The sequence below is a fragment of the Ranitomeya imitator genome, chromosome 1 (genome assembly GCF_032444005.1).
Source record: "Ranitomeya imitator isolate aRanImi1 chromosome 1, aRanImi1.pri, whole genome shotgun sequence".
Classification (NCBI taxonomy): Eukaryota; Metazoa; Chordata; class Amphibia; order Anura; family Dendrobatidae; genus Ranitomeya; species Ranitomeya imitator.
In genome coordinates this window covers 938976624-938989864 of record NC_091282.1, presented here as the reverse complement: position 1 = coordinate 938989864, position 13241 = coordinate 938976624, and the positions used below count along the sequence as shown (strand labels likewise).

Sequence of the window (13241 nt, the reverse complement as noted above, 5' to 3'; positions counted from 1 at the left end):
TAATTAGTTGAACGTAAAACATAACATCGTTTAACAGAACATAAAGGACTTCTGAGAAAATATTTTTTCCCTTATTGTTAATTTTTTCCACTATAACTAGGGCATCCATAGGAGCCCAAGTTACAGAGGAAAACTGTTCCTAGCTGTGCCATAGAATAACTGGCACAGCTGATCTGGAGCTGGTAAGACCCAGCAGCTCTGCTATGCGTCGATACTGTATATATATATTAACAAACACAAATTGTGTGATATTTAATGAATCTCCTAAACATTTGTTTTGATTTTGCAGGCGTTACGTCACAAAGTATGAGAAGCTGCCTTGTGGCAAGTCGTACGTGTCACGAAAAGGAAAAATACAAACCATGGCAGGTGCTGAGCTTCCTCTTCATCAGGAGAACTCCAATATGTGCAGAGAAGTTTTTGGAGAGCAAGAAGACTCCACAGGCAGCTGGTTTTGAAGAGTAATCTCAATGCATTCCGCCAGTGTACACGTATCACTGGAGGGTTGTGTATGTTCTGTACTCGGCTGGTGCATGCATAAAGTTTACATATTTACACTTATTTAAGTCATTTGTAAAGTGTTGGGAAATGAATAAGTTATGGTGGATATTAAGTGCACTAATATTGTAAAAAGCGAGTCTGTATTATCCCCTTCAATGTTGGGCTGCCTAATACATTACCCGTACACATTTTAGATCTTCAGTGCGGCTATTTAAGTATTTTATAAAGAATAGCTAACTGTTGCATTCACATGTGGTTTAACATATACGCGCTAAAGTGCGGTATTCCACATAGATTGGATTTTGCCAATACGTGTGGGAATTAAAGCCCATCTATTTTAATGTAAAATCAATGTCAAGACACACCAGGGCTGTGCATTGTCATCATCATGTTTGCAGTAAGCACATTGCGGCAAGCCTCCAAACGTTAAAGGGAATCTGTCAGTAGGATCAACCCTCCTAAGTCATCTATATGGGCGTGCAGGTCGTAAAAAGTTTAATAAAACAGTACATTAAAACCTGAGATCTGAGAGCTAATGTCTGAAAAATCCAAGTGTTTTTTTTAATGTAAATGAGCTGGTAAGATCTATGGGCCGGACATAGATCTCACCCAGATTCTGCCTCCAGAGTTTATTTTAAATGAAAGGGGCCATTACCATTGTGAGACATGTAGACTTTAAAAAGCAACCTGTTGGTCGTTACATTGATAACGCCCCATTTCATGTAAAATAAGCTTTGGAGGCAGATTCTGAAGGCTATCTATGATCGGTCCTGAGTAGTGATGAGCGAATATACTCGTTACTCGAGATTTCCCAACCATGCTCGGGTGTCCTCCGGGTATTTTTAGGGCTCGGAAATTTAGTTTTCATCGCCGCAGCTGAATGATTTACAGCTATTAGCCAGCATAAGTACATGTGGGGGTTGCCTGGTTGCTAGGGAATCCCCACATGTAATCAAGCTGGCTAACAGATGTAAATCCTTCAGCTGCAGCAATAAAAACTAAATCTCCGAGCACTAAAAAATACTCCGAGACCACCCGAGCATGGTCGGGAAATCTCGAGTAACGAGTATATTCGCTCATCACTAGTCCTGAGATCTTAATAGATCATTTACATATTAAGAAAAGGCATAGACCAGTTTGATATTAATGGTAAATTCTCTCAATGAGTTTTTGGTGAGATTTTGCTGCTTTTTTTTTAGAATTTCTGCAACTAAGAGATAATTTAGGTTAGTTGCGTTTTTTTCATGGCGTTTTTGAATGCTTTTATACATGTGGCTTTATCAAATTTTTGATGCTTTTTGTCTTTTTTCAATATGTCATTTTTTAAACAAAGCTGCTTTGTTGTTGATACTTTTTGGTATCTGGCTTTGGCAAAATCTCACTGATACAGTCATGCACATATTATATACATTTTTAGTGTGTTTCTGCTGTGGATACGCACTAAAAATGCATGTGCATATTTTACCGGCGGATTTTGAACGTCTAAAGCAATTCTATTGGGAAACTCTGCACATAAGGGCTCATACTCACTTGCGAGCAACTCGGATAAGTCTCGCACGGCAATACCCAGCACTGCACCCAGCACTCAGATCGGAGCGTGCGGCCGCATAGCAATACATGCAGACGCACGCTCCGCTCCTGAGTGCCGGGTGCAGGGCTGGGTATTGCAGTGCGAGACTTATCTGAGTTGCTCGCAAGTGAGTATGAGCCCTAAAACTCAGTATACCCTCAAGAAAAATTTACATTTTGCAGATTTCAAACATGCACCACAGGTCCGTTTAAGCAGTGTAAAAATAAAAGCACAGTGTGAATGAGGCTTCTCTACATCCCAGTTACTTTGCTGGAACAGTGAGACACTGTTCACACAGCAAAAAATCCATCATCAAAAACTCACCGAAAACCCATTGTGGGAACTTAGCCAACTTGTTAAACCGAGTAACCCCATACAGTATATTCTGTATATTGTCTTTCATAAGAATAACATCTACCCTTTTCTTAAATGTTTATTGATGGAATATCCCTTTCGCTGAGCAAGTGATAAATGATAAATTTGTGTGGGCCAGTAGCTGGGACCACCACCTCAGTTCCTATAACCACCACCCGAAAGACTAGGGTGAGAAAAATGTTTCAAAAATTGACCTTTGAGACAGCATCATTTTTGTATGTTGAAAATAAATCCCTAACTTTAGATGAAGTGACTATGTGTTTTCTGTGGAGTGGAAGAATATTTTTATTTCAGAAACTCTAGTATATTTAAAGTAAGTCATATTAAGCAAACCCTTGCATTGTTTCACAGTTTTTGCCCCTGGTCAGCACAAAAAAGGATACTGGTAGGCTAAGTGTGATGCCCTAGACACAGCTCATGGAGAAAACTGGCTCTTATTGAGTAAAACATTTCATATGGAAACTTATTTTCAAGGCAAAGCTTGATGAGAAAATATATATACGATACTGGGTCCTTCAATGAGAAACTCAGTACTCATTTGGAATGCAATGATGGTAGGATCTGGGAATGTGATGGCCGTCCCTACTCTGCTCCTTGTTTTTGATGCCCCGTGTTACAAATTCTTAAAATTCTATGAATTTGTGTTCATACTGTTATACCCTGTATTAGGTTTAGAACTAGAGATGGGCGAACCTGAACAGTAAAGTTCGGCATCTGTACAGAACACCCACTGTTCGGGCACGGACACCGAACACGGACTTCACCAGGAAGTCTGAGTTACTGTTCAGGTTCGGCTGCCCGAACACCGGGTGTTTGTCACGCTGTCATGTGCATGACAGCGTGGCAAACACCACTTCTGATCGGCGGTGAAACCATCCCCGTTGGTCAGAGAGCCGCGGTTCCCACGCTGTCAAAAGACAGTGTGAGCGCTCAGCTGTGATTGGAGGTACAAAGTTTACCTTTGGTCATTGGTGTCAGTTGATGGGACAACTGCTCCCATTATCCGACACCCGCTGCCGCTAATAACAGTGAGAGCAGGAGCAGTGGATGGGAGTATTCATCAGCCGCTCCTGCTCTGTAAATAAATAATAAAAAATAAACCCAGTGTGGGTTCCCCTGTAATTTTCTTAACCAAGCAGGCAAAACTCACAGCTGGGGGCAGCAACCCTCAGCTGACAGCTTCAGCAAGGCTGGTTATCAAGAATAGAGTAGTCCCCCCACCCTACTTTTTAATTATTTAGGCATGTACTACGGAGGACAGAAAATTAACTTCAATCCAATATTGCAGCCAGCATGCAGCCAGCGGGTAAGGAAAGGGTGAATCAAACACCCGAAAACCCTGCCCCTATTGCTGAAAATTGTTCCTTCCAAATTCAGGTAACAGAGTCCCTTTAAATAATTTTTAAAAATGACGTGGGGTCCCCCCATTTTTTACAACCAGCCTTGCCACGTGAAAGCCTCCCTGCCTCTGTTTTACATCTATCCAAAATAAAGGACATTATTTGTGGGACGGTGAATTTGGACATATGCTTGTTTCTCGGCTGATCGCCACCCGTGTCCCTGGAGTTTTAATACTTTTCAAAAAACTGACCGGCACATCCAAACATAGACTCAGTGTGAACAGGTGCTGAACCTAGAGTCGCCAACTCGTATAAAGTTAAGTAAATAAGGCAGCACACTGCAGCGCTAAAACATGTGAACTTGAAAACACGAAATTTGAACTGCATTACTGCACTAGAAATATGAAAAATGAGAGCTTTTAGCGCATAAAAATGGCCAATTTTATGTGTACCTGGTAGCCCCTTTACGGCATCTCTCTTATACCAGGTCCTAAACTTGCCTTACCTCGCTGAGAATAAACGTCTCCATCTGAATGGGTACATGTGAAAACCTCTTCCTAGACTAAAATTCTCTCTCTCTGTGGAGGGGTATTGGACCTGCTGTAATTAAAACACCTGAAGCTAGGAGGCGGAGTGCACGATCAGAAGGCTAAAGAATACATTTCAAAAACCTGACTGGCACATCCAAACATAGACTAAGTGTGAACAGGTGCTGAACCTAGAGTCGCCAACTCGTATATAGTTAAGTAAATAAGGCAGCACACTGCAGCGCTAAAACATGTAAACTTGAAAACACGAAATTTGAACTGCATTACTGCACTAGAAATATGAAAAATGAGAGCTTTTAGCGCATAAAAATGGCCAATTTTATGTGTACCTGGTAGCCCCTTTACGGCATCTCTCTTATACCAGGTCCTAAACTTGCCTTACCTCGCTGAGAATAAACGTCTCCATCTGAATGGGTACTTGTGAAACCTCTTCTGACGTGGGGTCCCCCCCCTTTTTTTACAACCAGCCTTGCTACGTGAAAGCCTCCCTGCCTCTGTTTTACATCTATCCAAAATAAAGGACATTATTTGTGGGACGGTGAGTGCCATGCGCTCTTCTTACACATGGTGAATTTGGACATATGCTTGTTTCTCGGCTGATCGCCACCCGTGTCCCTGGAGTTTTAATAAGCCTTGTGTCCTTCGAGTTGTGTAGCGGTGCCGTTCATCTTTCCCCTTTTTTTGCACACAAAAATATAACATTAAAGGGGTTAGCCACAATTCATCCGTTGAGTTCTAGAATTAGCCGGGCATAAAACAAGTATAATATCAATACGCCTTATTTATACATAATGAGCCATTTATTTTCCCCTTTTTCCTTTTCCACAATTCATGCACCCAAGGGCGATATGGACACTGATTCATTCATAAAATGGCATCAATACAAGATTAAATGACTACGTTGTCCGTGAAGAGATGCGCATTCACAACTGGTCACAAGATCTTCTATAGCGGTGCTGCATCTACCCGTCCTGCTCTTTTTTCACAGCAGAGGCCTGTGCTGGAGGCAAAACTCCCATGACCTCATGTGTTACAGTGTTCATTACTAATAAAGATTTACTCTACTACATCCTCCTTATCAGTGACATGTTCAATACAAAAAAAAGTGCTTTATTGCTTCAGGTGCTTGAGCTAGTGACACTTGCACAACATCTTATTACGACATGAACTATTTATGTACAATTTATTTATTTTATGTGCTAATAAAATACCGCAAAAGCGTCAGGACCTCAAGTACCTGAGGTAACAAAGTGTTTTCTTCATAGAGCTCTTAACTGAACACCTGGTGTAGCTGGGAGGGTATAGAATAGTAAATCTTTATTAGTAGTGAACACTGTAATACTATCACAGGCTTCTGCTGGCCTTGAGGGGTGCAGTTTTTAGAATGGTGTCACATTTGGGCATTTTCTGTCATATACAGACCCCTCAAAGTCACTTGAAATGTGAGGTGGTCCCTAAAAAAATTGTTTTGCTAATTTTGTTGCAAAAATGAAAAATTGCTGGTCAAATTTTAACCCTTATATCGCCCTTAGAAAAAAAATTGTTTAAAAAATTGTGCTGATATAAAGTAGACATGTAGGAAATTTTATTTATTAACTATTTTGTGTGATATCACTCTCTGATTTAAGGGCATACAAATTAAAAGTTTGAAAATTGCAAAATGTTAAAAATTATTGCCATATTTCCCCTTTTTTTCACAAATAAATGCAACTTATATCAAAGTAATGTTACCACTGTCATGAAGTACAATATGTCATGAGAAAACAGTCTCTCTCAGAATTAGTGGGATCGATTGAAGCGTTCCAGAGTTATGATCTCATAAAGTGACAGTGGTCAGAATTGTAAAAATTGGCCTGGTCAGAAAGATGAAAACAGGTTTCAGGGCGAAGGGGTTAACGGTAAGAGACATAATATTATTGAGTCCCCACCAAAGAATTCAAGTTAACAGAGATTATATATCATAAAACAGATGCTTTTTTAACTAAGTTAACTCTTGTTATATGCTCTATCATGTGCTATGTTAAGCAAATAATATAAAGGAGGCTCTGATCAGAACTGTACTACAGTTGCTAAAATTAAACATAGCTTATCAGCGTTTTTTTCTCATGCTGATACAGCATTCGAAAAAAATTGCTTACATGCTACCAGATGCTGTGCAAATCGGATCGCACTTAACCATTCAAGTCTATGGGTATGCGTAAAACATCAGACTGCCTCCTATGAAATCTGAATGTGGTCCGATTTCCACAGACACACAATTTGTGACATTTTGTTCTCCATCTTTTCCTCATCTATGGTACGGATTCTCGCATCCAAGAGAATTGGATTCCCCTAAGCTGGCAATCTGCTCAAACTCTAAGAGTGTCATTAACCTTGATATGACCTTGGATGTATCCATATGTCAAGGTCAGTAGGTATTTGGGCAGCACGGTGGCACAGTGGTTAGCATTGCAGCGCTGGAGTCCTGGGTTCTAATCCTACCCAGGACAACATCTGCAAAGAGTTTGTATGTTCTCTCCGTGTTTGCGTGGGTTTCCTCCGGGTACTCCGGTTTCCTCCCACATTCCAAAGACATACTGATAGGGAATCTAGACTGTGAGCCCCATCGGGGACAGCGATGATAATGTTAGCGCTATATAAAAATAAAAAGATTTAGATTAAAAAAGATTTATTTATCAACCTTGGACGTACGGAGACGTCATAACGCGGTGATCGCATCCATGTGCCTGCTGAATCTTGTAGCAGGGCATATGAAATCGTCATCCCAGGGGTTGGAACCGCCCCCCGCAACTACGATCGCTGTGGTTGGCTGTTCAATTCACTGATCACAGGTTGAAGCCAAGCAACTGTGGCGTCACCAGTGCCAGGTCTGATTGGTGCGATCAACGATGACTTTGATCACACCAATCAGAGTGCAGAGGCGTGATCTGAACTCGCAGTGACCGCTCTGCACTTCCTCATTCCTGCTTTCAAACTTGAGGAGAATGGTCACTGAGACTTCTGTGACGCTGAGCCTTGTATTGCCACAGACCTTTTAAAGCCTGTGCCATCGCATTTGCTGTTCCTGCTGCTGAAAGATTTTCTGATCCCTCCCTGATCCATTCCATAACTTTCCTAAGTCACCCCAATGCCCCTCATCCCCCTTTTCTCCCCTTTTTGCCTCTTTTCCCCCTCCCTATCCTTCTACCATCAAGCGCTGATCAGTAGTTGATCGCTGCACTGTACTTGATTGCTCGTTTTTAGCAGTTTTTCTCTTTTTTGTATGGTGATACACTGACAGGAGGTAATCGCTCCCGCAGTGTATCACTGAGCTGCTGTGAGAGTTCACCAGAGTTCATCAGCTGATCAGCTGCAGTGTTGTCACTTACAGCACTGCTGCGTAGGAAAGTTCTCACACAGCGGTAGTGCGGGGAGAGCACCGGAGCTGATGAACTCTGGTGAACTCTCACAGCAGCTCATTGATACACTGCGGGAGTGATTACCTCCTATCAGTGTATCGCCGGAGGCCGGGTAGAGCAGTCACACTCCAGCCTAGGTAGGAGCATTAACTTAATTAACCTACATATACTGTAACAAAAAAAACAACTATCAGAAATCTGCGTGAAAGGCAATATCTGTTTGTTTAAAAAAATAAAAATAATTGTGTGGGCTCCTGCATAATTTTAATAACCAGCAGAAGGAAAGCCGACAGCTGAGAGCAGATGTTAACATTTTGGGAAGGAGCCAGTGGACAAAGGTTCACAGGCTATTAATATCAGCTCACAGTTTGTTTGCTTAGCTTTTATTGGCTAGTTTTCAGGGGAGTCCCAGAAAAAACTGACATGGGGTCCCCCTATAACATCGAACCAGCAAATGCTAGGCAGACAGCTGCAGGCTGATATTAATAGCCTGGGAAGAGGTCATGGATATTGGCATCACCCCAGGTTAAAAACATCAGCTCTCAGCTGTCCCAGAAATGGTACATCTTATAGATGTGCCAATTCTGGTGCTTAGCCTCGCTCTTCCCACTTGCCCTGTAGCGTTGGCAAGTGGGGTTCATGTTTGTGGGGTTGATGTCACCTTGGTATTGTCAGGTGACATCAAGCCCACAGGTTAGTAATGGAGAGGCGTCTATAAGACACCTATCCATTACTAATCCTATAGTTACATGGTAAATAAAGACACGGCCAGAATAAAGTCCTTTATTTGAAATAATCACACAGACTCCTTTATTGAATCTACATTTACCATACTTACTGAACGCCTAATCCCCGACAACCTCGTCTCCTGTAAACAATAAAAAATAATAAACCAACATATATTACTCCCTGTCTGATGTAGTGCATTTAATACTGAGTGTCCCATGGCGATCTCACATGTAGAACAGTCACATTGGGAGAAGTGACAGCTCTACCTGGCCTCTGGCGATACATTGACAGGAGGTAATCGCTCCCGCAGTGTATCCCCACCGTGAGAGTTCACCGAGCTCATCAGCTCCGGTGCTCTCACTTAAGACACTACCGCTGTGTGAGAACTTTCACACGCAGCGGTGCCGTGAGAGCACCGGAGCTGATTAGCTGATGAACTCAAGTGAACTCTCATGGCGGCTCAGTGATACATTGTGGGAGCGATTACCTACTTTCAGTGTATCACCAACGGCCGGGTGAGATCGACGTGGGACACTCTGTATTAAATGGACTATGGTGGAAAGGTAAGTATATGTTGGTTTATTATTTTTGATTGTTTGCAGGAGAAACGGTCATCGGGGATTAGGCATTCGGTGAGTATGTATTTTGTATGGGAATATCTAAATATTTTGATTTTCTTTTTACAATTGAACACAGGCGTCGGATGATAAGACTATTCTCCCATCATTGGCTCATGTTGTCTCTGTTATATGTGACAAAACATGTAGCCGGATGGGAGTAGTAGTCCCATCAGACGACACCTGGGTACACACACAGACACAGACAGACACACGCAGACAAAAACACGGACATATTCTCCGCCCACACATAGAGACACACATATTCTATGCCCACATACCCGGGCCATCTCCAGGTTTCTGAGGGCCCCGGGCGAAAGTCTCAGTGCCCCCCTTAACACATACCACGATTCATGATACACAGATACAGCAGAGAAATATAGGTATAGTACAATGCCAGATTTCACTTCTTACATGAGTGAACACCTCGTACACAAATGGCTCCACTCCGTAAACCTTGTACACACGCTGCTCTGCTCCATACACATCGTACTCATGCTGCTCCGCTACGTACACACACGGCTCAGCTCCGTACACACAGGGCTCCATTTCATACACCCCGTACACACGCGGCTCCGGCTCCATACACCCTGGCCCGTACACACACGGCTCCACTTCATACACCAAGTACACACGGCTCCACTCCATACAACTTGTACACACGCAGCTTCGCTCCACACACCTCTTACACACGGCTCCGCTCCGTACACCTCGTACACACACGACTCCGCTCTGTACACCTCGTACAAATGTGGCTCCGCTCCGCACGCCTCGTACACAAGCAACTTCGCTCTGCATGCCTCGTACACACACGGCTCCGCTCCGTACACCTCGTACACACGCGCCTCCGCTCCATACACCTCATACACACGCGGCTCCACTCCGTACACCCTGCAAACCCCTACTGACCCCACACATAAACTTCCCCTCATCCAGCACCATGTCAACCAGCACAGCAGAGTCCTACATACACTGAGGCCCCTGATCATGTGACCCCTGACTCCTCCCCTCCTGTGACCTCATTACAGGTCCTGTGTGCACAGAACAGCCATATATGTCTGAGCAACCTGAGCAGATGCAGGAGGGAAGCGACTTCAGCTTCAGGACCTGTGATGATGTTACGATCACGTGACCAGTCACGTGAGCCGAGGAGGGCAGGATGAGGGGATCCGGGATGGTAGGGAGCCCTGAATAAAGTAGTAACTGAACCTGCATCTCGGACGCAAATTCAGTTACTACAGCGGAAGAATCTGCCACCCCCTCTGTTAAGGACAGCAGTGCCGCCTGAGGCAAAGTGCTCAACTTGCCTCATGGTAGCGGCACCCCTTGGTGACACTGAGCAGTGTGTGTGCGCTGTATCCCAGACCGCGAGTGGGCCCCCATCTCGCCAGGGCCCCAACACTTGCCCAGGTGCGCCGGGTGCTGACGCCGGCCCTGTCACACACTCTTTATCCAACTGACATCATTTCCCTTTGACAAATTGCAGCATTTTTGGCAGCAAATCTGCAGCAAATACGCAAACCTTATTACACCTGCATTTTTGCTGCAGATTTGACTTACTCATTTGAAGTAAATGACTCAAAAATGCTGCAAAAATGCAAAAGGAAATGACATGCTGCAGAAAATAAAACGCTGCAAATACAGACGGAAATTTACTGATCATGTGCACAACACTTCAGGATTCTCATTGAATTACCTTGCATTTTTGGAGCATTTACAAGCGTAAAAAAATGCTGTGAAAACGCATCAAAAACATTGTGTGCACGTAGCCTTACAGATTTGTTGGGGGCATGACTTTGTGGTGCATACGAATATATAAGGATTAGAAATTCTCCTACTGTCACTAGGGTGTTACGTCCCCCTGGAAGAACTGGAGTTAAATGGTCACATCTGGTAATGAGTCGCAGGTCTTCTTTAGAGAAGGTGTGATTTTTGTCTCATATTAAATGGATTTAGTTTCTTCTGATGCTGAAGAGATTAACGACCCTTTCTATGCTGTCAGAAACATGCAGCTCCATTTCAGCTGATCTAGTCATTACCTCTTCCTATATAAACTGGTCAGACCTACTTGCCCATGCCGGTGAAAAATGTATCTTCCTGTACTGTGTGCTAAAGCTGTTTGGAGTAGAGTTGTTGTAGAAGTGTGACATGGACAGTGACGCCCCATCAACAGAGCAGAGCAGAAAACACTGCTTTGTCAACGTTATGTTAGTGGAAGCAGGGGAATCGCTGGCAGAAATTGTCACAGGGCAGTTCTTAGGCCCATTCACGAAAATAATAACAGTCCCTTAGAACCCATTTAATGTGTGTTTTTTTCATCACCTCTTCTTTGTTTGATGGGGTAATAATAAAAAATAATGGTCATAGCCAATTTCCTCCACTTTAAAGTGGTGTCCATGTGTGTTTGCTATTTAAGTGTTATCAATGTATTTGGGTATAACATATTATCCCATGCATAGTTCTTCTGTTCTCAAAATGGCATTTGATTGATCGGTCATGTGACCAGACCTGTCCCATCAGCCTACTCCAATTAAACAACACTGCACATGGGAAGCTGTTTGTCTGTTGGAGGAGGCTGATGATCACATGTTCCTCCATTACCAGCAATTTTAAAGGGAACCTGTCAGCCCCAAAATCGAAGATGAGCTAAGTCTACCAGCATCAGGGGCTTATCTACAGCATTCTGGAATGCTGTAGATAAGCCCCCGATGTATCCTGAAAGATGAGGAAAAAAGAGTTTAGATTATACTCACCCAGGAGCGGTCCCGCTGCGGTCCGGTCCAATGGGCGTCACGGTCCGGGGCCACCCATCTTCTTACGATGACGTCCTCTTCTTGTATTCTTGCTGTGGCTCCGGCGCAGGCTTACTTTGTCTGCCCTGTTGAGGGCAGAGCAAAGTACTGCAGTGCGCAGACGCCGGGAAAGGTCAGAGAGGCCCTGCGCATTGCAGTATTTTGCTCTGCCCTCAACAGGGCAGACAAAGTACGCCAGAGCCGCAGCGTGAAGACAAGAAGAGGACGTCATCGGACCGCCCACCCAGGTGAGTATAATCTAACCTCTTTTTCTCATCTTTCAGATACATCGGGGGCTTATCTACAACATTCCAGACTGCTGTAGACAAGCCCCTGATGCTGGTAGGCTTAGCTCATCTTCGATTTTGGGGGTGACAGGTTCCCTTTAAGAACATAAGTAGAAATGATCGAACTCGAACTGTAAAATTTGGGGTTTGTGCCAGGAACTTCGAACATGGACTTCTCCCGGAAGTCCGTTTTAGTGTTTCTGGCGAAGGAGAGAGAGATATTCTGTGGGGGTACTCTGCTTCCTTTGGCAGCCCCCTAGAACTTACTACAACCCTTTTACAACACCAAAGTTTGGGTCAACATTGACTTCTATGTGGTTGTGATTCAAGATTCAAGCTTCAGGAGGCTAATTTGCATATTCCAGGTGCCTTCTGGGAGAAGCGAAGTCTCCCTAAGCTAGAAGATCGTTGGGTACAGCCGGGACCAGCTGCTTCGAAAGCATCACCAAACCAGGGATTCAAGCTTCAGGAGGCTAATTTGCATATTCCAGGTGCCTTCTGGGAGAAGCGAAGTCTCCCTAAGCTAGAAGATCGTTGGGTACAGCCGGGACCAGCTGCTTCGAAAGCATCACCAAACCGCGCGCCGTAATTTTTGCCTGTAGGACATTATTGCAAGAGAGCTTGGCTGAGTAGATTACACAAGAAGGAAAACACACAGCAAGTCAGCAGGATCTAGGAGCAACATGGCAGATGTGACAACCTACATGGTGAGCTGCAGCATGTGCTACATGTTCACAGATCGACCAGAAGAAGAATCCAATTTCACCTGTCAGAAGTGTAGACTAGTGGCCCTTTTAGAAGAAAAGGTGCGGGGTCTGGAAGAAAGAATAGCAACTTTGAAACTCATCAAAGAGAATGAAGACTTTCTAGACAGAACAGAAGCATCTCTACTGGTCACAGAAGGTGCAAAAAGTGTCAGAGAACCTCCAAAAGCAGATGAGTGGAAGCATGTGACCAAAAGAAGCAAGAAGACCATGGAGAAATCACCAACCACACAACTGAAGAACCGATATCAAATCTTTGTAGAGGATGAAGATGGCACACCTAAGAATGAAGCAATACCAGCAAGCAAAAAAGAAAAGGG

At 43.8% G+C, this 13241-nt stretch overlaps 1 protein-coding gene across 1 annotated transcript in view; it reads left to right on the top strand.

Moving 5' to 3' along the window:
- The window catches only part of MTTP (microsomal triglyceride transfer protein), a 158476-nt gene extending 155787 nt beyond the window's left edge, over window positions 1-2689 (top strand). The window contains exon 18 of the mRNA XM_069743615.1: window positions 290-2689. Coding sequence (XP_069599716.1) covers window positions 290-458 — 169 coding nt within the window. The 3' untranslated portion in view covers window positions 459-2689. The remainder of the gene's footprint in view (window positions 1-289) is intronic.
- The last annotated feature ends 10552 nt before the right edge of the window (window positions 2690-13241 follow it).